General features: G+C 37.5%; 1 protein-coding gene across 7 annotated transcripts in view; it reads left to right on the top strand.

Moving 5' to 3' along the window:
* The window catches only part of EPSTI1 (epithelial stromal interaction 1), a 73,440-nt gene extending 51,266 nt beyond the window's left edge, over positions 1–22,174 (top strand). For 3 of the 7 annotated variants that reach the window (XM_081046024.1, XM_081046023.1, XM_081046020.1), the window contains 3 exons: positions 12,528–12,601; positions 15,310–15,409; positions 21,636–22,174. In XM_081046024.1, coding sequence (XP_080902150.1) covers positions 12,528–12,601; positions 15,310–15,409; positions 21,636–21,644 — 183 coding nt within the window. In that variant the 3' untranslated portion in view covers positions 21,645–22,174. Of the gene's footprint in view, positions 1–12,527; positions 12,602–15,309; positions 15,410–15,656; positions 15,774–21,635 lie in introns of all 7 variants that reach the window. The other 4 variants (XM_081046021.1, XM_081046019.1, XM_081046025.1 and 1 more) reach the window with 4 other exon arrangements.
* Positions 22,175–27,450: the final 5,276 nt, after the last annotated feature.

Below are 27,450 nucleotides of genomic sequence, written 5' to 3'. Positions count from 1 at the left end.
ATATCCTACACATGTATTCAAATATGTAAGTCATTCCCAAAGTTTTGAGTGATAGAAATCAGTGCAGTGAATGCAGTGCCTCCTAAGAAAAGAGCTTAAAGGGGTAGTTCTCACTGGAATATAAAATTTCTGTCATAGTAACTGAAAACACTCAGTGTTTTGCCTTGATGGACACACCTGCCTGTCACGCATAGGCTCAGGTAGGGCCTCAAGGGCCTGAGAATCAGAATCATGAGGAATACCAGCGGTTAGCTCTAAGGTATCACTTCATCCCAACTCCTTTAAAAAAGCAAAATAAGTTATTCAGCGACTTGGAGACCATTGTCTTCCCCATAATTCGTATTTCCCAACTTTCCTTCTTGCCATATTGGTGGTTGATATATCCTGTCACTTCCTCTAGCACATCTCTCAAATCTTATTTCTTAAGCGCTTAACTTGAATTCTAGCTCCCATGTTGATTTCCTTGATTGGGCTTAATTTGTTTTCACCCTTACAGCTTTACTGTCCAAGGTAATTCATTATAGCAATTGTGTGTGAACATCACATTCTGAAATGGACTATATGTATTAATGGCTTTTGCTATAATTTGACCCTTTTGAGTGCTGCCCACCTTCCAACAGTGGTCAATCCCATGCCTGTTCAAAGCTCCAACCGGCATATAGTATAAATGAGTGTCACTAAGCTGTTTTGCCCATGGAAGGTAGTCATTAAATTGTGGAAATAATGTCAATTGTAAATTTAGTTATTAAGCTACTGCATGAGCAATGACGAAACCATGAAACATTTCTATCCCTTGGTTTTTTTATTTTTATTTTTTTAAAAAGCAAACATCTTTTTCTTTTGACAAAGGCTTTCATATTGAAACCCACAATTAAATAAGCAATGTTATGGTAATATTCTAGTAATTAGCAAGTAGAAGCTAAATCTGGTATATACTTATATTGTATTTTCAATAATGTCTGTCAAATAACATGAAAGTGTTGATTTGTTTCTGTGATTTTTTAAAAGATTTTTATTAAAATACAGCCAACATACAATACTATAGCAATTTCGAGTGTACATCACAGTTATTCAACATTTATATACCTAAAGAAGTGATCACCATGATATTATCTTGATAAAAAGAACATATTGTCACGATAAGAAATCTGGCAAGTAAAGAAAATATTTAAAAAAGAGAAAAATGTCACTCCTAATTCCACTGAAGCAGACTTTTTCTTTTGTTTGTCAGAAATGTAACATTTTATTAGTCTCAAAACCAAGATCCTCTTTATTGTTTCATTGTCTTAAAAATCACTATTGTATCATATTTCTTTGGTTCTACTTCTTCTTTTTTCCTTTTTTATTAGCTTCGGGTATACAAAACAACATAATAATTAGACATTTACACCCCTGACAAAGTGATAAGCTCAACAGTCTGGTACCCATCTGACACCGTCTATAGCTGTTACAATATGTTTCTGTGACTTTTTCACTTAATACCGAGTCCTGAGGTACATAGACACTGAGGAGAAAGTTGTGAAGTCAGTATAGATATGATTGCTTTTAAAGTAACTTCTAGTGAATTTTAAATAGTGCTTTGTAAAGTTTGGTGTGTATATTTGGAATGTAAAAACCATTAAAAGTAGGACATTTCACAAAGCAGATGCTCAACAGATGAGAAAATCAGATCTGAGATTTAATTTTCAGGTTGAGCAGTTGTTTTGAACAGTGAAAATTAAGCTTTTTATTTCTTAATCTTGGTTTTCTTCTGGAGTTAGACAAATATTGATACATACATATTTTCTGGTGATTGATTAAACGTAGTTTTCTTTTACTTACTTAAATTATTTCCCTTTACTTACTGTAGCTTTCAGTAAAATGAATAATGTTAGTGTATAGAGAATTCCATCATTAGGGATTTCAATGGGATACACAAGGGTTTTTATTAGGTTTTTGTTCAGTCTGTTAGAAAATATCCACTGAAGGCATTCCCTGATTGGTAGAATCTGTCATTCCTTATCATGTCAATGGTTTAGCTTAAGAAAACAAGAAGAATCATGCCTATGACAAGAAGATACAGAAAACAACACATATCTGTCATTGTGTCTATTCATGCAGATATTTATTGAATACCTGCTATGGAGAAACTTAGAAATAGATCACCTAGGTTAAGTTGAGGTGGCAGCACATTTATTTCGCTCTCTATGTCTCTGACATTCCCGTTCTTCCATTACTGTGGTCTCTAGGGGCAGTAGGTTCTTCCTTAAGTTTACATTTGATTCGGTTCCCTCTTCCAGAAATTTATTTATAATTCTCTTCCCCCCATACCTTTAATATATTCTTCTCCATTGACTGCTGCTTGTATTTTGTCAACATATATATTCTCTCTTGCCATTCGAAAATAAACACACCAACTAACCCCTTCCTTGATTCTTCTGTCCTGAGAGATATCAACTTTTCTGCTTCCACCAAATTAATAAAGACAAAAGTAATCTTACTGTAATCATATCTTTATTACCCACTTCCTCCTTAATTCCTTATATTCTGGTTTATATTCACAAATACTCTTACTGAAACTGCTCTCTAAAGATAAAATCCCCCTGAACATTCAATTCAGTGATCTTTTTGGAATCCCTATTTCCATGTACTTCTGTAACACTATTTAACACCACTTTAAAGTTTTCCTTTTCTGGATTGTTCTAGCTGAATTATCTCAGAATGATATATTTCAGTATTCATTTATTCACTTATTCTATTACCATTCATTCTATCGACAAACATATATTGAGCTCCTGTTACATGCCAAGCCTTCTGTGAGAACCTTGGGCTTCAATTAAGAACAGAATAGATAAGGTTCCTGCCCTCCTGAAATTTATTTTGATGGGGGAGATAGACTATTTAAAGGAAATGAAGAAATAAAATATTGCACTTTTTATCTTATAGTGATTAATCACTCTGTAGTAATGCTGCAAAAGTAATAAATTGTGTGTTGTGATAACTTCAGACTGGTGTATAAAATATTGTTGATTGCCTACCTCTCTCCTAAAACCGTAAGTTTTTCTTCAGGTTTCCATCCTACTTAGCATGGCCTGTGTTTTAGAGAAGGCTGACATCACCCTGGTCCTAGGGATTTAATCCGAAATGGTCTAACTGTTCATGGGAATTCCATTCTCCTTGACTGTGATTGGTTCATCCACGGATATGGGAAGTAGTTCCAACCAATGAGACTTGTGGGAATCAGTACAGATTTTTATCACTGTGAGATATACTGCTCTTCCCATTTAAAGATTTTTCAGCTTGATTTATTTTTTGTGTGATTCTAATATTTCCTCTGCTTGCTATTTTGTTAGAATTTATGTGGCAAGTACTTTTTCCATCACTTAATTTTAACCTCTCTGTGTCACTTGGCTTAAATTAGATTTCTAATGACAAAAATGACTGATTTTTCTTTTATCCCATTTCACAATCCCTTTTAAAAGGTAAATTTTATATAGTCTCATTTATTGTGATTACCAGTGTATTTGCACATATTCTTGCTACATAATTTAGTCTAATTATGTGTTCTTGCTTTCTGCTCTTTATTTTCTTGACTCCTTGAATTTTCTCTGTTCCATTTAATTTCTTTTGCTCTTCTCTCTCTTCTCTCCTCCCTACGAAAATGTTTTTATCCTATGTAACCTTTGCTTGACCCATTTGATCTCAAAATATATGTCTCACTCAAGATGGGAAGAAAGTTAAGGGAAATTTCTATTTTCCTTTTACAGTTTTTCCTCTATATTGTCTCTGCTCTCCATTTCTGGGATAGCTATCAAATAGATTTTCAAAATTCTAGTATCTGTTTTCTGTATCTCTTCATTTTTTTTTTTTTTTTGTGCTTCTTGTCTCTTTGGCCTTTTTTATTGCATTCTGGGAGAAACCTGTAGGTAGATCATCCTGCTTACTAAATGGTTTCATAAGTTTTCATTCTGCTTATTAGGCACATTTATTGAATTTATTTATTTCCCAAGATTGCTGATTTACTTTTTCATAGCAATGTTCTGCTTCATAAGTGCAGTATTCTTACTTATTTCTTCATTGATGGCAATTATACAAACGTTATCATTTTCTGTTTAGTACTTTTAACAGTACTTTTTCCTTTCCATTGTAAATTTTATCTCCGGTGGTTTTCATTCTCATGTGCTTGGTGGTTTCTGGTTATCTTGTCATGTTTCTTTGGATGTGCTGCTAAGTAAACTAAGCAAGAGCTTATCTTCTGGGTGTGGTAGAAAACCTCCTGTTCTCCTATAGTCAGTAGGTACCCAGATGTTGTCCTGTTTCTTTGAGCCCAGACACCCCTCCACAATTCTGTTTACCCTATAATGCAAGTATGGAGAAGAAAGAGCCCACTGCTTTTAGTGCACTTCTCCAGCTGATTATCTTAATGACAACATCAGTATTCCCTCTTAGGTAGAGCTCCTTCGGAACACTGCTAACTGAGCTCCAGTTTATCCCACACATTTGTTTCTTTGTATAATTTATCCCGTCTCCTCTCTACCTGTCAGGAATTTTTTTTTTTTTAATTCTGATTGGCTGATTGCATTTACTGATTTCGCATGCTTACTGATTTCATATAGTCGTTTGGAAAGTAAAAACAAACCAAAAAACAAATACTGAAATTATTGGGTGACAGAGAAAATTATTACAGAATATTGATGATAGCAAGAGTACTTCATGGAGCATGCATGCAAAGCTGGAGTCTGAGACCTTGTGCTCTGCAAGATCATAACTGTAAATCCAATGAGTACTAACAAAAGAAATGAAGTAAGTATCCAATCCCGGGATTTAGAGCAGGAACAATGAACAAGGCACTAGAAGCATAGATTTAGAAAAGATTAAGTTTATATTACTATCGATAATACTGTGCTAATAAATTGAATATGTGGATTTTATGGAAAAATATAAAACTCCAAAATAACTCAAAGAATTAAAATACATAAAAACGAATGAAAATGAAAGTGATTTCTAAAGATTTCTGAGAATTATTTCCCCCTAACAAGCTAAATTTGGATTAGTTTACAGGCAAGTTCATTAGAATTTATGAGGAACAGATTTGTTTCCCATGCTTTAAAAATTGTTTAATAGGAAAAAGAAGAAATAATTTGGAATTAATATTAACTATCATCCCCTTGGTGTCACAGCCTAGTAAAGGTAACACACACACACTCAAACTTATAGAGATTAACATCTGAAAGACAATTCTAGTTATGGGGTTTTCCTCTTAAATAATTTTCTCTTAAATAATCATGGCAAAAGTTTATTCTAGGAATGCAAAGATCACTAGCTATGTATTATGACTTTTTATATCGTATAACTGCAATAGGATAGGTCATGAGAGAAAAAGCATTTGACCACCTCTTTAGTAGTAAACAAACAAACAAACAAACAAAAAAAAGTACTGATAAATTTTAACCTCTACTGTCAATTAAAAGAAAACTATACTGAACTAGAAATAAAATGTTTTTCTTAGCATACGTTTAGTCTTCCAAACCAATAATCAACATTATACTCAGTAGAGAACTACTGGAACACCAATGTAAGGATCTCTGCAACCCCTACCGCCAACCGGTATTGTTCTGGAAACTCTAACCTAGTGCCTCTCAAACTTACTTGATGAAAAACTTTTCAGTTACAAACAAACAAACAAACAAACAAAAACGTCTTAATGTAACATGGAACAAATGTTTGGGAATTGTTTTACCCAATGTGATAAGATAAAAATTAAAAAGGAGCTTTTCTAATGTTAGGAATAAGTAAAGTTATTTATGGATGAGAGCAATTTGCCTGTACAACCCAAGAGAATCAACTGAAAAATGATGACAACAAATGGAGTTAAATGAGAGTTGGTTATAAAACATATATACAAGAATCAACAACTTTCTCACATAGCAATAATTAATTAAAATGTATAGAACAAAAAGTTCTCATCAACAAGCAACTATGTAAAATATTGCTCAATTCCTTAAACACACACACACACACACACACACACACACACACACAAACCCCTAAACTTTCCTGTGATCAATTTGTCAATTTGATAAATGTCAATTTGAATAAAGTAGAATGGATGATGCACCTAAAATTCAATATTTTAGTAACTACATTTCTATCCAAATTAATTTGTGGGTTTAATGCAATTCCAATAAAAATTGCAATGTAGTTTGAGGTAGTTGGAAAAACTCTACATTTCAACTGGGAAAATAATCATGAGATTAAAGAAGAGGCTTTAGACAAATAGGGATAATAATTTGTGTGTTTGCTGGAGCGAGGAGAACTTACAGTATTAGTTATTAAAAATACTTCAAACTCTCTCTTCTGGTGAGAGGCGACTGAAATCCTGTGGCATTATCAAATTCTAAAGAGCTTCCTAAAAGTAAAAGTATTAGATCTAAGGTGTACATTTATTCTAAGGAAATAATCAAGGATGAACACAAGATGTAAGTACAAGGTTGTTTATTTTTTAAATGATATTAATGGAAAGTTTGAAGGCATTTGGTCAGCAATAGAGGATTTGAAGATTTTAAAGTTTAGACTATCGTGCAGGAATCACTGACATATTTTAATGGTGTGGGAATAGTCTCACCTGTATGAAAATGAAAAACTAAAGACGATAAAATAATCTGGGTGAGTTTTGAAACCTACCTCTTCTTGTTGCACTTTGTGCAAATTACTTTCTCTCTCTAAGTCTCCCTTGTCTGTTATGTATGACAATGATGTCATTTACCCCGTGACACTGTTTCTAGGATTATGTGGGAGAAAGCGTGGGGAGGCTTTATCCTAATGCCTGGGACACGGTAGTCCTGTACCTGTGACCTGAAGTAATGATAGGAAGTTATTAGGCTGGTGCAAAAGTAATTGCGGTTTTTGCAATTATTTTGAACCTCTTAAACAGCAATTACTTTTGCACCCACCTAATATAATCTATGTGTATATCCCAAGAAATTAAGGAAATATACTGACTTGTTAAAGGAGTTTATCTTTGGGTGGAGAATTTTTATTTGATTATTATGTTTTCTTTATAGTTTCTGTACTTTATATATACATTATCCACAACAAATAACTTCGGTGAGAAAAAAATGTTTTTTAAAAGAATGAAGTTGAGGGGAAATATTTCTGGGTGGCATATATAGAGATGTGTGATTCATTGATTATTGTAACTAGAAGTCTGTTTCCCTGTGTATTAAAATGATAGAACTAACAATAGTAAGAGGAAAATGTACATTATTAATGCTATTGTTTTACTCCCCTACTTTACCCATTAGTATTTACTTCCTTTGACTTAGTTGATCTTCTCAGTTTGGGGGTCTTTGTCCTTTTGGGCAAAGCCATTACTGTGGGGAGCCACAGAACCCGGACTTCTCTAAACTGTCTCCTCCCCCTAAAACTCTCCTGTATTCACAAACATTCAAAGGAGGGGTTCTTGAGCTGCCGTGGCATTGCCCTCCTGCTCTCACTGTCTTTTTGCCCTTGTTCAGTGGGGAGGAAGGGCATCCTGTCCTTCCCTGGCGGATAGTGCTTTAACACTTACAGAAAGCCGTCAAGCTGAGCCAGGTCTGGACATGCTTCACTGGGATTCAGGCATGATTTTAAAACGACCCTATGCTAGTCTTCAATAATTCCACCACAGCCTTGCTTTTGGGGCATGCTCTTCACTCCAGCCTCATCCTGTTTCTCAAGCGTCCAGCCTTGCACACTCCTGTCTGCGGTATAGTTGACCTTTTGGTAAATGGGAACACAGAGGCAACTTCTACACCTGCTGACAGGTAATGGTGACCCCTTTACTTGTGGCTGCTCGCTGGGGCCCCCAGCACTGGCTCTTTGTTCTCCCCTGCAGCTCTCCAGCAGAGTGGGCGAGAGCCTTATTTCCAAAGCTCAGTCCGTGGGACAGAGAGCACTTACTTTATATCTGTCCAGCGAGGTAGTGCACTTGTGTGTGAGAACCCAGTGCGTGAACCGAACCGGTATATGCTTATCAGACGAGTGGATGTCAGCTCAGCAGAACACATTAATTAGTTGTTGAAATTATCCTTTGTGGATAATTTCAAAGGAAATTTCCAAAGGAAAGCCAGCCTATGCCTCGTTAATACGCTTTGCTAGTTATAGAATAATGACCCTGAGAGCGGTGCTGCCAGCCTGTCCCCTCCCGCCATCTGGAGCAGTGTCCTTGCATGGTGACGCTTCATCAGCTGCCTGTCCCCGTTTTTCTCCCGCTCTGGGGTTTCTCCTCTCCCCGTCGTCGCCTCTGGAACAGGATGCTGCGTGTTTCTCTGTCCCTGTCCTCTTTGAGTCCTCCCGGAAACGTAGTTCTTGGCATCATAATGTAGTGTTTTGCTCTTGTACATTTTTAAGTATGAAAAATGATACTCATTGGGATTTTTAAACAAAGAAAGTATAAGGAAACAGAAATAGAAAAAGTAATATACTTACATGGCTCAAAAGTTAAAAACCTAAAGCGATGTATGATGTTTGAACTTCCTACCCTGCCCATCCACCCTCTGTGTGCGTCTTCCCAGTGATAATTACAGTTAATGTGTTTGTGACTTTCCATAAAGTGTTTTAAATATGTTGTACAACAGCACATATCAAATGGAAATGGATACAAGTGTATCTTTTCTATTTACATGGAGAAGTCCCAGAAAACTGCTCTGAACCTATCTCTTGTCATTTAATGTATCTTAACAGATCTCTGCATTGCCACTTCCCTCTCTCCCCCATCTGCTTTATTCTTTGTAACTATTGCATAGTATTCCATTGTGTAGATAACCTAACTTATTGTGTCGGTTCCTAATTAATGGGCGTTATCACTTTTCTCTTGAACTTTTACTGTTTCAGTAACACAACTGTGACTATATACAGACCTCTTTGAACACTTCTGCAAAGGATGTGCACATTTTTACATGTTGATCTTATTGCTAAATCGTCCTGCAAAAACGAAATTACTTTTCCCTAACTTAGACACTCCCCCAAAGTGCTTGACTGTACCTGAATCTCTGTAAGACTTTTCTACTTTTTGTCAGTATGATAGGAGAACATTTTTATCTCATTGTTTCGATTTATATTTCCTTGATTATGTGTGAAGATGGTGACCATTTTGAATTTAGAGGCAATATGTAGTTTTTCTGTGAACTGCTGCTTCCGAGCCTTTGGCCCTTTTTCTGTCTGGTGGTGGCTTTTCCTTAACTGGTTTGTATGAGGTTGTTGGCTACCTCCTCAGGCCTTCTTTCAGCCTCCACCTAATAGTAGCTGAAGCAATGAGCCTCACTCTGCGTGCTTAATCCTCTACAGAGGACTACCAGCAGATAGTTTTTCTCACTTGTTTATGGTTTCCTTTACTCTAGAATATAAACTCTTGAGGAGCAAGGATATCATCTGTCTTGTTCATTATTATATCTCCAGCATGTAGATCCAAGCCTGACTCAGAAGCCCTAAGATATTGTTGAATGGATGACTGAAAGAATAATTGAATCAGCATATGTGTGCCATAAACATTTAATTTTTTTTCGAGTTTGTTGTGGTATTTTTTTCCCCAGTGGAAGCTTTGCATTTTCATTCAGTGAAATGTACCAATCTTTTTCCTTTATGTTTTCTAGAACTTTCTCACTCCAGGTGTATAAATAAGTCTACCCAAGCCTCCTTTGAAAATGTCTATAGTTGCATGTTCTAGATTCAAATCTTAGACGTCCATAACATTTATTTTAATATAAAAAATAAATTGTTAGCTAGTCTACCAGCATTCATTGAACTCTCCTTTGTGGGTTTAACACAACAACTTTATGGTAAACTATATTTCCATGGATTAGGTCTTTTCCTGGAGTAAACTTGTTTTAATTACTGTAGTTTTATAATATATTTTAATAGTTGTTGAAGGTAGTTCTCCCTCATTTTCTTTCTTTCTTATTTTTTTTTTAATGGCTATGATCTCGCATTTATTTTTTCCAGATAAATTTCAGGATCATCTTTGCTGAGGCTGAAAAAGTTATCTTAAAAATTATTTTAAAGAAATATGTCGAACTATGTATATACTATATACATATTATATGCATTTTGCAGTTTTTAAAAAAATCATTGTCTCATGTCTAGAACTGATAACAATTCAATTTGTTCAGAATTGATGTTATTAAACTTATGATGGGCTGGGTGCCAGAAGTTGCTCCTTAGAGAAAAGAGTTGATGCATGTGAAAAAAATTAGCATCCTTTGACCAGAGGGATTTATGTTCTGCTAGAACTTTTGAAGGTAAATGGGTCCTCTAATTCTAGACATGGCTGTTATAATCGACTATGACAAACTATTGAAAAATTATCCTCAATCTTAATCACCTATTTTGGATGTGTCTTACAGAAGATTAGATACAAGAAAATCAAAACCCTAGTCTTTATTGTGCTACTAATGAGCTGTTTAGCTCTTGACAATGTAATTAAACTCAGTTTCTGACCCTGTGTTTCATCACCTGTAAAAGCATAATAATGCTCATTCATTCATTCCTTCACTCATCAAATGGTACTTTATTTACCTGCCTACCTTTGAGAATTGTGAGGATTCAGTAACAGAATTGTGGTAAAATTCTTGTTTGAAAATATTAAGGTGTTATGGTTAAACATTGCGCCTTCAAAGCATTTCATTTGCTTATCTCAGTGCCTCTCTCCCCAATTCCCACTGAAAACACAGTAAAGGAAAATTCTGTTTCAAAAAGCCACTGAGAACAAAAGAACAGGCCAGGAGACTGCAACAAAGAAAAGATACAGCAACATTTGGAAGCTAGAAAGTAGAGAAGGAGAAGCCAAAAATCGTTTGCAAGTAGTCCTGAAGAAAGAGTCAAGAATTGGAGGCAGCAGATCCCTCTGAAACCTGGGGTTGAAAGGAGGAGGATGAATTAGAAGTCTAAAAAAGATGCTGTAAGACCCCAGCACCACACGAGAGCTGGAAAAAAAAAAAAAAGTTGTAAGGATAAGGGAGGAGGAGGGTGGTGTACTAGGAGGGACAGCTGGAATTAGGTGGAGGTGATAATGGAAACATAAATCGTCTTCCATAATAGGAAGTCAAAAGAGAATGCATCTTTTAAAATATTAAGAAATCGAAGAATATGCATGCTACTAAGGAGGAGGTATAAGAATTGACAGATGAAACCACACACAGGGACCGACGGTGATTGTGGTGGGAGCAGGTGGGAGGACTGCAGCTTCTTTCATTTTGGTGTAAGGCTTGATAGTACTAATAAGTAGTGCTGTTACTTGGTGGACTCTTAAAACTACGTACATATATTATAGTGAGAAAAAGTAAAATGAACTAAAGACTTCATACTATTGTGGGAAAGTGAGTCTCTAGCCCAAGGCTTGGCATTTGGTGTTTAATAAATGCTTGTGGAATGTTTGAATGAATATCATTCAGTTATTTAGAAAACTCTAATTTCTCCCTTGTTGGTGCTGGATAGGAATTAGAATTGAGTAATGCACATTAGAGATCAATGACTAGTATGTTTGAGCTATCACAGTTTAAGAAACCAGTATTTTTATTTTTATAGAATGTCAGAAGGCCTTTGAATAAAGTTAAAAAAATAAAATGTCAATCTGAACTTTGAGTTCATTTTATGCTTTTCATGAACAAAGTTTTGGGGTTAAAAAAAAACACGTGTTGGAAGGCACTGATTAAGACTTGACAGTATTTTCTCTGCTAAAAAATCTCTGATTCAGGCATTAACTTATGAATATGGCACAGGCCTGATAACTCTTCCCTCTGCCTTTTTCTGCCTTTGAAATGAGGTTAAAACTCAGTCTGCCTCAAGGGAGGTAGTTGAGTGTTAGAGAAATCCTGGCACCTAGTTCTTTGTTTTAACGAAGTAACTGAGTTTGGAACTCGAGTTGCCTCTTCGAAGAGGATAATCAGAATGTCAGAAGCTAGAGATTTAGTTGTAGTAATTGGTTTCCTATTTGAAGCAAAATATCCCACTCCCGCTCCCAGGGAGTTCAAAGTTCTGCTAATATTAGAAGTAACTAGTTAATAATAGGTTGAGTGATTATTCTCCAGGATGGAAAATGTTTTATAAATGGAATTGAGCTACAGAATTGAATCCAGTATTTATTTGTAAGTGGCTACGAATTTGTTGGGAAAGAAATGCTAGAGAAATGATCAAAAAATAGTACTGTGTAACATTCTTTAAGCACTTCATTTTATTTGTTTTTCTTGGCAAGACACAGGTAAGTTTGACTCACATTGTGTTTCCCTCTGTGTGTGTTGGAACTCTGGATCTAATATCTTGAACATGCATTTTAATCTCTCAATTTCAAACTCACAGAGCTTTTATTTGACGAAGGTACAATTATTTTTGATATATATATATATATATATATATATATATATGAAAATAATTTTACATAGAAATGGTACTTCAGTAAAAGTTTCACAAATGAAATATTGCACCAACTAAGGTTAAATACGTAATTAACTTGGATGTTTTCTGTACTACCATGGTAACTGAAAACTATATTTTAAAACTCTTATTGTTCCTAGAGTGACTTACTGGAATTTAAGCAACAGCAACAGGAGGAAGAAAGAACCAAAACCCACCAGGCAGAACAAAGGAGGTATAAATGGCTAATAAATTAAACATGCTTCGTTAAGAGAATTCCCTATAAAGTGTTTACAATGTTTTAGGAAAACACTAGGGTGATATTGAACATAGTTTTGGAATCTGTATTATCTTTTTATTATTGGGGTGAGGTATATGGGTGAAGATACAACTGCTACTTACACATATACATGCACATACAATATCCAATTTTTCTGACTAGATAGCATAAATTTACACTAGAAAACTGAATCAGGATCATAAGCTATGCATTTATTTAGGCTATATTTAATTTGCCTCCCATAGAAGAAAAGTGTAAACCTTCACCTTTTGAGACGACACTCTGCCATTGTTGGACCACTTTAGAATAATTGAACTGGTATAGGTGGTGGAATATCCACCCTCGTATACTAAAGCTCAGACAAATCCCCATGAAGTGATTTCATATTGACTAATATGTCAGGAAAAAAAATTTAATAGAACCATTCTGGACTTTTTAATAGTATCAGCACTCTCTATCCTATTCCTACAAGCAGACATTGAGTACCCAGTTCAATATCTGTTGATGTGGGACAGTGGTAAGAGCCACCATATCTGTCATTATTGTGTTAGGATTTTTCTGAGGGGCACTTGGGTTATTTGCGTTTATGGCGGTATGCTGGAGTGTCTCGGGAGAATAATTTAATGTAAAGGCTCTCACGATTTAAAAGAGCAAATTCTTCTTTTGAAACCGAGTGGCTTCTTTTATATGTTTAACCTTCGCACTATCACTAACATAGGTTTTTAAATTCTGGTGGTGATGTTTTGTCATTGAGACTTTAAACGGTATTAACGGAAGCTCTTAGTGCTGCTGGAGCCGCTGATGGTGGATGGCTGCTCATATTCTTTGACTAGATTATGCTGCTTCCATAGTCCAGTCAAAATAGTTTCAAAATGTCAAGTGTGAATGTGTGTGTTCTCTTCTGATGATACAGAAACATCAAAATTCTGACACATGGGTTAGACTCTTTGGTTGGGTAAGGGGACCCCCTTACTGCTACCTATTTTTTTTGTTTTAATAAAACAGACCATAAATTAATTTAGTCTTCTATTGGATTTTCCCAGGATGTGTTTAGTGGATACACACTTGTAGTGGTTTGGATGTGAGGTGGGATGGGGGACATCGAGGGAAAGCCCATGTTTGTTACTGACAAAAAGACTGGATAAAAGCAGCCCTCAGAGTAGAGCAGTCCAGAATACTCTCGGTTGTGTTGTTTAAGGGGCAGTAGAGTCAGCTTTCTTTTCCTGAATAGGCAAGTCTCCAGTAAGGTACTGTTCAATTTGCATGCTGAGAGGTCCTGTAAAGGGGACTGAAACATTGAACTGTGCAGTGAACCAGGCTGACCAGGATATGGCACTTGGGTAGAATTTATGGTGGGAGGAGGGGGGAGCTTTACTAAAATGTAACCACTGCCTGATGGGACTTGAACTTGTTGAGAAAACATCAACCCAATAAGCTAGAGATCCAGCTGGGTCAACAGGCAGTTGGCATTTTAGCCCTGAGCGAGTACAGACAGGCATAAAACAAACCCAGCATCTGGCTTTGCCACCCAGCAGTCCTTGGCCTCAGAGTTCCCAAACCTGCCACAGCTGCCGCCTTACCGCCACATTCCGTGACCACATTCTGCTCGGCTGCCTGACTGACAGGAGGCCAGTGTGACGGGGTCCAGCTTACCCTTCCTCCCTTAAACGTGTACTGAGTAGCTGCCGTGCACCAGGCACTGTGCTGCAGCCATGAAGCTTCTAGTCTTAACCACTGTTTTTCTGTAATCTGTTGACGTCACGGGGTACCTATTTCAATGCTCTTTCTCTATCCTTCACCTCCCTGACGCTACTCAGGTATACCAAGGCAACTCAAAGCGTGCTGTTGCCTTTCATTTACCCTTTTAAATTAAGGGATTTAAAGTTAAAATTACGTAGCATGACAGGCATATGCAAGTCCATGAAACAAATATTTAGAGTGATTAATTATGAAGCGATCACCCAGGTGAGCCAGCTCTAGGAATAGACTATAACTGCCAGCCTACAGTTAGCCCTTATTCTGACCTTTATGATAATCACTTTCTTACCTTTCTTTATGGTTTTACCTCCTGTGCATTAAACTTAATTTCTGAAATTGGTTGCTGCAGTATGACCTACCATCATACTTGGGGAAAGTAAGGGAAAGACGTGCCCATTCCTTCTTTTAGAAGTTCAGGGCTCCCCCTTCTGATATTTCCCCTTTCCCAAGCACTCTTCCATTTTCCTTCTATTTTTCACTTGTGGGATTTACTTTAGCAAGACTGGCACATGCAGAGGACATCTAGCTTGTATCAACAGTGTCACATTGCTCTTTTTGTTTTCTCTTCATGTTGTAGGTCTTGCTGAAGCTTCCATCTTCCCTCAGCCTCTGGGGTTCATGTGTGGCATGGCTGTAGGGTATAGTTGCTTGAGAAAACAGGCAAGAAAAACTCAGAAGTTAAGAATTGTGCCCCCTCTGGCCTCTGCCTCAAATGGCACCTGCTCCAGCAAAGGGCTGTTAACAACATGTCACATGGTTAATGTGAAAAGAAGTTTCCGTAGATTTCTTCTAAGCTGGAGGGAGGAAACAATCCCACAGTCAGTCATTCAGCACATTAGGTTCTCAAAAATCTCTCAGCCTTGCAGCAAGCTTTTCACTTACACACATTTCTCATTGTTTTAAAGGGTAAATAATGCTTTTCTGGACCGACTCCAAGGCAGAAGTCAACCAGGAGGCCTGGAGAACTTTGGAGGCGATTGGAATATGAATAGTGGTAACAGCTGGGTGAGTTTTTTTTCTTTTTCTCTTAAAAAACAATCTTTCAGAGTTGAAGAATAAAAACAATGAGAATTTAAAAAATATGTTGTGGCCTTCTCTCCAGATATATGTTTGGTGTGCTGTTCAGCTGTGTGATGGGCAGTCAGCCAGGGTGATTACTGTAAATGCCACAATAGCTTCTGAGAGGGAGGAAATCCTGATTTCAGCTCCAGCCAATCACAGTAAAACAATGACACCTGCCCTTTGTTCTCAGTGTGCTCGTCTGGACTGTGAGGCTTGTTATCCCCCCTGGCCCGGACCTACAACAAACAAAATGAACGTGTTGTTTTTTTTCCAGGAAAATTTTTAGTGAAATATGGTTATAAAAATAGTAAGTATTCTCTAGTAATACATTTTTTTTTCAGTGAAACTAGCATATCAAAGAAACCGGTATTTAGTTTTTCACTACAAAATGATTGTTTTAAAAACCCTACAGCAAAAGGTGGTTTGGGAAAATGAAATGTCCTTGTAGATTTCTGTGAAGAAAACCTCGCAACTTGCAATGTGTATTGAATGTGTTTTGCGTGCCCTGTATATTATTGAGCCAGCACTGAGTCTTTGGCATGATGGGATTGTGGGGTTTGCAATGTGTACAGAATCAAAACGAACTACAGTGGCTTTACAATTTAATTGAAGCCCAAGTGCATATGTGTCTACTCAAAAAAAAAAAAAAAGCAGATAGAAATCTTTAAACTGGTTAAATGCAACAAAATAATCAAGGGCTTGCCAACCTGGAAACTCAATAGAGAAGATCACTCTTTAATAAAGAGTCAGTGGACAAAAGATCATTTTTGAGAAGACAATCTGTTAGAAATCTGATATGCATGTCTCCTTAAAAGGAATCCAGTGGTTAAAATTGGTCAATTTCACAAATTTGTCTATAGGAAGATAACGGAATATAGGCAACTTTGCAGACAATGCTTAGTGGACGTGTGTATTCGTCTGTAGCATATGGTCATGTGTATCACTATTGCATTCAGAAAAGAGACAACGTAGAAGAGACAGAAAAGAATCTCAATACAGGGGTTTTCTTTTGCATCACGTGTTACAATTTATAAATTATTGATGTGCTTATAAGAATCTGTGAGTAGGAGTCATGTGAATTTATTGTCCAAGTTCATGGAATTTATAAGTTAATGAAACGTGATTGAAACTCAGATTTTGGACAGGACTTGCAAACTGGGTGCACATTTTGCTCTCTACTTATCCACTCCCCAAATTTTGAAAGTACCTAGGAAAACACCTGGGATTGGGGGGAAGCTGATGGGAGACAGTAAATGAATTAACTAACTGGGAGGCTGCTAAGGGAATGGGGAATTCAGCTCAGTAGTGATGGCTGGCAGACCTTAAGTAAGCAAATTGTAAATCTTTGCTTAGGTTCCTCACAGATTGAAACGAGGGGAACATTGTTTCCTCATAATACAATGTGAGTGAAGGTGATTGAAGTTTCCTTAGTAGGACAGGCATGTCCAAGTCCAAAGTGGTTATTGGCTTTTCCCTTAGTTGAAAGAAATTTGACAGAAAGGTGAGAATTCAGGCTCCCACTTCCACCTCCATCTCTACTTACCTACAGGCATCCCTACCTGTATGCCGGCCCTTCCTTGTGGACCAGTTTCTGTCTCCACTGACTGGGGGACTTTGTTCCATCTCAACTAGAAAATACCAATCAGCATAAAATATTAATAAATATAAACTATATTGTTACCATCTTTCCCTCTTGCTGTGTCTTTGTTCCCTTTTGAGCAAAACTTCAAAAGGTGTCTATCCTTGCTGTCTCTAATTTCTTCCCTCCCATTACTCTTAAACCCACTCTAATCAAGTTTTAGACTTTATCAGTCAACAGAAATGCTCTTGTCATGCTCACTAACGATGTACACATTGCAAATCCTGTGGCTATTTCTCAGCGTTCATTTTTTAACCAATTAGCATCATTTGTCGTGGTGAATCACTCCCTTCTCTTTGACACTGTTTCTCTACTTGACTTCTGGGACCCTGTACTCTCTTAGGTTTCTACCTACTTCAGTGGCCACACCTTTTTATTCTTCTTTGCTGAATCCCCTCCATCGTTTTGTCCTTTCAACTTTGGGGTGCCTCAGGGATCCACCTTGGACCACCTTCTGAATTTTATGTTTACTTGATACCTTGGTGGCCCCAAATATTCTCATGAAATTAAATACTATCTATATGCTTATTACTCCCAAATTTCTATTTCCAGCCTAGACCTCTTTCTCCAAACTTGCATATACATTTGCATATACATTTGTATATAAATATACATGTATATAAATATACAATATACACATGTATACATTTGCATATACATATACAGCATCTCTACTTGTGTATCTAGTAGACATTTCAATCTTAGCATATCTAAAATTTAACCTTCAGTCCCTTTACCCCCACGCTCTATCTGGACTTTTTCCTGTTTGCACAATAGTACAACCCATCTCTCACGTCCTTCCATAGCCGATCCATCAGGAAATATTCTTGACTCATCCTTCAAAATATATCCACGCCAACAGTTTTTCTTCCCCACTCCTGCCTCCATCAATGATCATCTGGATTCTTGAAATCATCTCCCAGGTGGTTTCGTTGCTTCCACACTTCCCCACCTAGAGTCTGTGCTCTGTACGAGAATTATCCCTTTGAAACAGAAGTTCGATCCTGTCAGTCTTCTGCTCAAAACCCTCTAATGGCTCCATCAACTCTCCAAATCACTTAGAGTAAAAGCCAAAGGCTGTACAGTGGCCTAGAAAGTGCTACGTGATCTGGCTCCACCTTACCCCTCAGGCACCCTATTTCTGCTGTGCCCCTTATTCCTCCGAGCCACACTTGCTTTCTTACTGTTGAAACCTTGAGGAACCAGCTGCTCTCACCTTGTGGCTTTTGTACTGGCTGCTCCCTCTACGTTCTTCTCCAAAATATCCATAGGATTTGTTCTCCTTCAAGTGTTTCCTTGAATCCCCCTTAGCGAGGGTTCCTTGGTCGTCTGGTTACTGCTGCCACCTGTGTCTCCACGCCTGCCACTTGTCCTCTTTCTGGGCTCCACTTCTTTTCTCTATAGCACTCAGCAACTTCTAACATCATTTTATGTGTATGTTTTGTTAACTATTTACTCGTAGTCCCTCCCTGTGGTAATGTATGCTCCATATGCTATCAGAGCAGGGCTCTTTGGTTGTATCCCAAGCATGAAAACACAGTGACGGGAACTTAACACATGTACAAGGAAACAGGTGACTGTGATTGGTTCACCCAAACAACAGAGATTTAGAACTAAATGATGTGGTATACTGAAGTGACCAGATGCTGAACTTAAAATAGCTGTGTGTAAGACATTTGATGAAATAGACACTGGATTTAAAACAATGAGCACCAACAAGAGACAAAAACAACCAAGAAGATTTGAAAAAAGAACAATACAGAACTTTTAGAGATTAAAAAAACACCTATAACCATTGAATTTAAAGCACTAAATGAATTTATCATAATAAAAGGAATAAAAATTAAGAACTAAACCAAAATACTATTCTCATCTATTAGTATTTGGAAAAAACAAAAACCAGAAAACAGAAGATTGGCAATATACTTTGTTGACAAGGCTGTAGAGAAAAAGGTTGCTTTAACACGTTGTTGGTGGGAATTCAAAATGATACAAACACTATGTAGGTTAATTTGTTACTATCTCCCCATAAATTAAAAACCAGGCATAGACATAGTACAGAAAAGTTCCACCAAATATTTTTGGAACAGATTATTCCAAATGTCTAGAGAGTTTTTTTAGATAAATGAAAAGGAGGAAGTATACCCCAAAAGGATTAAGCAGGTGAATGTAATTTTCTATCAAAATTAGACAAAGACTATACAGGAAAAAACAAACAAACAAAAAAACCAAAAAAGATGATCTTACAAACATAGATCCAAAAAAACTCACAAAATTTTGATAGATTCAGTAAAGAATATTTTTAAAAGGCAAAATATGTCCTTATCAGATTGCATTTATCCCAAAATGCTTGGCTTATTGTAAATGAATAAAAAAACCCAAAATAAAACAGAAAATTGAGATAATTCACCTCATAAATTATAGGATAAACACCATATGATCATCTCAATAGATACAGAGAAAGTATTTGATAATTGTTAATACTTGTTTTTGGTAAAAAGTTCTAGCAAACTAGGAATAGAAAGGAGATTTCTTTATCAAAAAAAGACATCAAAAACCTATAAACAAAATGTATCAAAGGCATTTTCTTTAAATCAGATATAAGGATTGAAAAAAAAGTTTATAAATCACACATGATACAGTTATCTACCTGGAAAATACAAAAGAATTTGTATTCAATTATTAGAATAAACAAGCACCAGGCATTGTTGATAGATATAAGATCAGCATATAAAAACTAACTTTGTTTCTACACATTGGGAATACATAAAACAATCTAATAAAAAGATCTAATAAAAAATGTACGAAACCTTTTTAAAATATGTAAAATTTTATAGAAAAACATTAAGGAATAAGTAAATGGAGAGTTATACCTTATTAATGGATAGGAATGAGCTCTCAGATACTCCATAGATTGACTTAAATTCTAGTCAAAGCAGAGAACCAAGAATAGCTAATTCACTCCTGAAGATAAAGTGTATGTAGGGACTTAGTAAAATATTTACTATGATATAGAATTGGCACAGGCAGACCCTGCCATTTCTAGAATTTTGATGTATGACAAAAGGCAGAACATGTCACTGGGGGAAAATGGACTTACCTAATTATTCAGGCAAGTGGGTACATTTACCCACATGAAAGTCAGTCCCTTCCTAACACGGTTCCTAAGAAATAAATTCCAGGTGGATTGAACCTTTTAAATAGAAAATATTTTTAAATTTTAGAATAGACTATTTATAAAATTGAGCTAGGGAAGATTTCATAAGACCCAAAGTATAAACCAACAAGAAATGGCAAATATACATTAAAATAAAGCATCTATTCATCGAAGGACAACATGCAAAAGTAAGAAACCATAAACTTTTATCCTGAATGTGTTTTGTAAATAACAAGTTAATAAACGGTTAGTAGATAGAAAATATTAAAAGTGTGTTCTTTATTTAGATAGGTGATGATTGAGCTCTCCCAAGGAATGAGAGAGGAGAGCTAGTCCCAACTCACAGATGGGGCTTAGAAGAAATATTGGAACCAGTAAAAAGCCAAAGACAAAAGGAAAGGGAGAAGACAGAAAATATGATAAAACTAAGATGAAAGCCAAGGAAAATAAAAGTAGTTTCTTAAAACATGATATAGAAACTTAAGCAGCAGGCCTCTGATATGAGTTGGGTGGACAAATTCGATTGATCTTTATTTTTACACCTGTTAAAATTTAAATCACATTCTTCTCATATTATTTAATATATATTTATTTGATGATTTAAAATTGCTTTTGTATTTTTTAAAAAATGTGTTTTCGTTTTCGAGAGTCTATTAGTTTCCACGATGCACCTAGGGGGAACACTGAAAGAATCAATTCAGGTGGTCTTTCTCTGATACCAGTAGGAGAGACCCTTTGGGATACTATAGAAACTCTAAATCCTTTGTCTTTAAGGGTAGCTAAACATTTGCCGTGACCTCTGAGACAACCTGAGATTTTAGTTTTCCAGCGTGTGAGAACAGCAGCAGCCTGAATCCCGAGTGTAACTTGGTCCAGCATTCTGGGCGGCTTAGTGGAGATTTCCTGATCTTTGCTCATGGTTTGGGGCAGACTCATTTAGTCTATCTCCCTTCTTCAGGGTCTCCTTAGATGTCACCTTCCTGCTGCCTAATACAATGCAGCTATACTCCATGTATTTCCATTTAAATGGCTCTGCTCCACACTGTGTTAGTCCTGTCCTTGCTGTAACTGTGGAGGTGAGTGACAATATTTGTGAACATTATTATTTGTGACCCATGTCAGCCTATCTCTAAGAACACAGCTGATGAGCCGTCGTCACTCAACAAGCCATTACTTTGTTGACAGGGACTATTTTGTGAGTCGAATACCATAAGACTTGAAAATTCAATCACTTCACTGGGACTTGAAATCATTAACAAATAGTCACTTAAGCCTGAGTAAGAGTGTTCTTGGAAGGAATCTTATTGTGGACTTACAAAGGTTTTGCATTTTGTTTTGCTGCTTGTAGTAATTTTGTTTTCCTTTTCTTCCAGGATATGTGAGAAGTACTTTCTTACATCTGGCCTTTGTCAACTGACCTTGAAAACGCTCGTGAGATGCTTTTCTTCTAATGTGATTTTGTGCACCCTTACCGCTCTTGCCTTGACTTCAGCTGCCTACCCACTCGGCTGAGAAGCCGGTGGGACAGTTTTCTTCTCCCTGTCATTATTCGTGCAAGTTTGCAGGAGCTGATCACTGAATTTATATTTAATCTCTACTGCCAGCGAAATGTTACAGTATCTTTCTAATTAGTTTTGCCTCTTTTATTGGAAGTATAATTACAGCAATGTTAGTAAGATAGAAAATGAGGGAATCATTTGATGCTTTCCTGTTAGTGAGAGCTGTGATGCTGCATGCTTGTGTCTCTAAGCAGCTAATTCTCAGGTCAGGTTTGGGGAAGCTTAACCATCTTTTTAGATTTTCAATCCCTACTTTCTTAATCCAGTGTACAAATGTGAGCAGAAGAAAAAAAAATCTTTTGTACTCTTTTAAACAAATTTATAAATAAATGTTAAACTGCCTTTGTATACATGGTTGGCTTTTATTTATTTTTATTATTAATAGCTACTGAGTTTTTCTCTCTTGGTGGGGGTGTCTAATTTTTATAGTCTCCTTTGTAGTCCACATAGATCAAATATCTGTAATCACGATGGGATCTGGCTTTGCTCTTGATTGACTTACTAATTCTTTTCCTCTGGTTTTTCAGAGTGGGACAGTTTATTTCCCGAAAGGCCAATGTCTCTCCAAAAATCAACTAGACACAAATGTAGACACCAAATATGGTTGGTAGCTGTTTTAGAAACTTGTCTCTGCTGCATGCAGCCTACTTCCTATTGCTAATTCAGTAGGCTTTTCAGTTCCATGTTTATAACCTTGAACCGGTTTGCGGACCCTCGAGTGCAAGAGCATTGGTTTCCCCAGGCCTTATGGTCCAGCCCCCAGTACCCCAAGTTATATAGGGGAAACAATGCATTCGGTCTTAGAGTGAAGGTTGGAGGAATGAATAATTTTTGCAGCTGGACAACTAATAATATTTCACAGCATTAAGAGATATTTGTGGCTCTGTTGAAACACTGGGACTCGGGTTCTTGGGCTGAGGCTGGGGGGAGGGGCTCACAGAAGCTGGGCAGGGGTGATATATAGAAAAGGCCGGATTGGGTGAGAGTGTTCGTGGCTGAGGACAGATGATTCGCAGCCAGTTTCTCTGGAGGAACTAATGCAGATATTCCTGGTTTCTCTCGCTTCTGCCAGCTGAAGCTGTGTTAGTGCTGTTAACACGAATATAAAATGTTTGGTCCATTTGAAATCCTTGCCATTGCCTAATATGATGAACACAAATCCTTCAGCCGGGGTTGGAAACAGCGCCAAACTGAGTGTCCGTGTGTGAGTGTTGCGGGCACACACGGCTGTGTTTACTGCTGTGGCATGCAGCCAGGCCATCTCTAGGCCTGCCAGTGCGGCCACCTCACAGGTTGTTCGGGATTCTGCGTCCAGGCTCAGCACCCCTCGCTTGCTGCCATTTTCCAGTGTGTCACCAGGACGTGATGTAGGGAACACAGACGCTTTCTTACTTTGGGGGCTCTCGGGAAAGTTGGAGTCAATTTCTCTTCCACCACCTGCTGTATCCTGCATTCCCAAACAAAGATATTTTGTTCAGGTATCTGGTCTCATTAAAAAAAAAAAAAAATCTTTGTGCAGGTATGGCAATTGTGTCTTCATGGCCAAAATTATCTAGAATTTGTATGGGGTGGTAAACATCTTCCTTGAACAATTCCCTGTGCAGGTGGAAGTAACCAGAAAAGAAGTAAGAATTTTGCTGCGTGAGGGAGCAACCGTTTCATTTTTCACATTTAATCTGCCTTGTTGAATTTATTAAAATAAAATTTGTTTTGTGGGTAACAGTGGGTAGGAATCTCAACATTCCACCCACCATCTTTATGCTTTCAAAGTTCCTTCTGTTTCTGAAGAAGAAAATAAAAACAAGACAAATTGTGACTAAAGTAACAGGTGTTTATTATAGAAACTTTAGACATCTGAATAGAATGAGTAATAAAAAGGGAAAAAAAAGCTAGTGATTTTTTTTTAGGTTTTACCTGGTAGATAATCAGAGTTGGTATTTTGGTATGTGTCCTAGCAGATGTTCTTCTGTGTGCGTGTGTATCAAAATCCCTGCAATACAAATCCTTATAGACAACTGTCTAATGATCAGATGAGAACACACACCTAGATTTCAAAGTGGTGGTTTAAGGGAACCCCTATTTATGGGGGGTTTGATATATGTAGCCGAATTACTTTCCCCAAAGCTGGAGCCAATACTGATTACCACCAGAACTATGCTGTATGCCGGGGGTGTCCAAACTGCGGCCCACGGGCCAACTGCAGCCCGCAATCCATTTTTAATTGGCCAGCAGCAAATTCCAAAAATACATTTAGTTTACTTAAATAAACAAGGTGAGGCAATACGTACTTCACCTCGAGTGAGGGGCCCGACTGTTTGTGTATTTTACCGCATTGGTGAAAAATGGCCCTTGGTGAAAAATGTTGAAAAAAGTTTGGACACCCCTGCTCTATGCTCTCCCCAACAAGTGGTTTTTAAATCTTCACTTATATACTCAGTGAAAAATTTCACGTAGAGAGGTTAACTCCCTTTTTTTCCATAGGTGTACTAGTCCCGATTTACCTTGTGTCTCTCTCTGGGTGTATAGCTGATTGTAAAAGATCTCTCTGTGTTAAGATATGCTGCAAATACTCTAATTTTTATGTATCATTTAAATTTAGTATTATTTACTTTAGTATTGTAGTTTTAAATATTTGAGTATTTGGACCAATCCGTTTTTTTTCTTTGTGGTTTATTCTCAGTATTATGCTGATAGGTTTTAAACTGTGCAAAGCAGCCACCCACCCCAGTGCTCCAGCCAAAGAAAATGAAGGCCTTCTAATGCCGGCTACAGTTACGAACAGTTACGATACAGGGCAGGAGACCCCATTCCATTCATAGCATAGACCTGAGGACCCACGTGTGTTTTACAATAGAGAAATATTCCCTGTGGTCCCTAAACACTGTTTAAGTTGAAAAACAACGTGGGATGTTTTTCCTTTAGATTGATTTTGTTAGGGAAAAAAATCATGAAAAGGTCTACTACAAGCCTATTTTTTAAGCTGAAGATGTGGTCACCTTTCAGAAAGTATCTTTAGTTACATTGTAGTTATACTAAATGTAGACACACTTTCCTCCAAAATAAAACACTTGGCCTTTATAAAAATGAAAACTTCAAGTTAAAATTCAAGGTTTTGTGATAATTCGAGCTGAAAATTTGAAATTGAGTACAGAAAATATATAACCATTGAGACAGTGCCTATGTGTTTAATTTCCAGGATTTAAACAGATGCATCACGGTTAGTTGGACCTTTTCCTATGAAAGAGTGTGTTTGGAGGTGTGGCCACCAGAGGAGGTAACAGGCATTGTGTTAGAACTATTCACAGGAGCAAGAAAATAGTAAGGCTGTGGGGTTTTTGTTTATAACTCTGTGAACTAGTGCATACAATAGCTGGCTCTCTGCCCATGTGCATGAAATAAGATTAGAGTCTATAATACATTTACGTGGGGAAGAAAAAAATCGGCTTTTCAAGTTACCATAAGGATTACAGAGAGAGTAAGTACATTAGGCATTTCTTTCAGGAAGAGCCTCTCTCTGTGTTGGAACTCTTTCTTTTTTAATATTACATTGTTTAACAGTGCAGTTTACAGTGGATCATAGAAAGAGGATTTATTTTCCCTCCAGAACTATATGCTCAAAAGTGAGGGTTTTGTTTTTTTAAAGGCGTATCAAGGCAAATGGAAGAAACTTTCATTACCTTTATTGCCGTGTCCTTGTGCCAGAAGATACAGGGAGACCTGTGCTGCAACACTCACGTCCCCGGGTCAGCTGATTGTTCCAAGCCCTTTGCTTTGTCAAGGGCTGCGCGCATAAGCTGCAGTGTCCCTCGTCTGGCTCCCTGAGAAACAGGGCCTACAGTTGTGCTGTGGGATTTGTTCCGTTATCATCAGGCAGACATTTTGTTCTACACAAAATGGTACCTGAGTGAGCAACACTGGATTATGAACTGATTAGAAATTTTAATTGTTGTATTTTAAAAACCATAATGGTGCCAAAATGAAAGAGAAATTGTGCTTTAGTAATGACACAGAAGAAACAGATAAGAGATGAGTATTTGAAATTGGACACTATGAATTAGGAAAAATCCGACATAAAAATTTAAATACAATATTTTTATTCTAGTCAGTTTTGAAGATGGCACCATGGAGAGAAATATCAGTGGTACAGTGCCTGTTCTCAGGGAACACAGCGGTTGGGACCGGCAAGGGTATGTGACCACAATAAATAATCCCCACATCTCAGTGGATGGTCATATTTGTTTCTTGCTTATGCTACACTTTTCAAGCACAGGTCAACAGGGGCAGTGCTCGCCTCTGTCACTCACGGACCCAGGCTGAGGAAGGCTCCGTTTTCTCTTGTATTTTCACTCTCGCAGGGGGAGGAGATGGTGACAGGATCTTGCTCTGGTAATTAAATGCTTTCTCCAGGAAATGACACATGTTATTTCTATTCATATTTCATTGGCCAAGACAAATCACACAGCTATCCCTAACTTTAAAGGGAATGGGAAGTACAATTCTACAGGGTTCCCAGTAGGAAGAAGAGAACTGGAATATTTGTAAACAGCCCGAACGACTGCCCAAAGAAATGCCCTATCAGGTTGAAGAAGCAAGACACAGGCACATGAAAGCTTAAGATTAAAGATGTATATAAACACAAGACAATAGCAGAAACCCAGTTCAGTTGAGAATTCATTAAGGAACTAGTCTATGCCAGGCTCTGTGCTAGAACATGGAGACTACAAAGATATAAAAGCCAGCCGTGGAAGAACTCTAAGTTGAGTTAGGAACACACACGCACACACACCACACCCTAGTAAAATTATGAGATAGGAAGCATGCAGAGCAATGAGGCAAGAAATGACAGACACAGATCCCAGAGGGCTTTGTGCATATCAAGTAGCATGGGCTCTTGAAGGATTATGAGCAAGGAATGGTCCTGATCAGATTTTTGTTTTAAATAAATCCTGAGTGATCCCATGGAGGATGGATTTGAGGAAGGCAAGACAAGAGGCAGAGCACCCGTTATTACATCAGGTGATTACGTCAGCCCTGGTGACCCAGGACGAGAGTTCTAAGCCAGAGCGTTGAGTAGAGATGGGAGAAAAGAAGGGCTTTGGAGTCTTAGGATATGAAAAAGCAGGACTTTGTAAGTAACTGTAGTTGGAGAGTAAAAAGTCAAATAGGACTTTTTATATTTCTAGCCACGATCAATGTGTAGATGGTGATATGATCACAAAGACAAAGTTTGCGGTATTTCAGAGGAAGGGGAGCCCTGGTGTGGTCGGGAAAGACTTGTGAAGACTATTGATTGAAACTCTGAGCTCAGGGACCTCGTCATGTTCAGTGCTGCATTCCCTGGGCCTTGAACGTTGCCTGGCACCCAATAGTGGTCCAGTGAACATGTGAAAATGGATGGATTTGATGGAGGAGAAAGATTTGCATAGATGAAGAGAAATGAGCATGCTGGTGGTTGGTAGGGGGTTGGCTTCAACTGGCTGGACCTTCGTAGTCACACCTCGTGTGACTGTACTGCCCATAGCTGGGCAGTATGTCCTTCTTTGAACAGGCATCTGGCCTCACATTGTCTACTTCAGGCTGTGTCTAGATAAGATCAGAAAACACGAGATAGGTTATCTCTGGGCATCCT

Source organism: Rhinolophus hipposideros (assembly GCF_964194185.1).
Source record: "Rhinolophus hipposideros genome assembly, chromosome: 4".
Classification (NCBI taxonomy): Eukaryota; Metazoa; Chordata; class Mammalia; order Chiroptera; family Rhinolophidae; genus Rhinolophus; species Rhinolophus hipposideros.
This window is presented reverse-complemented; position numbering and strand designations above follow the sequence as displayed.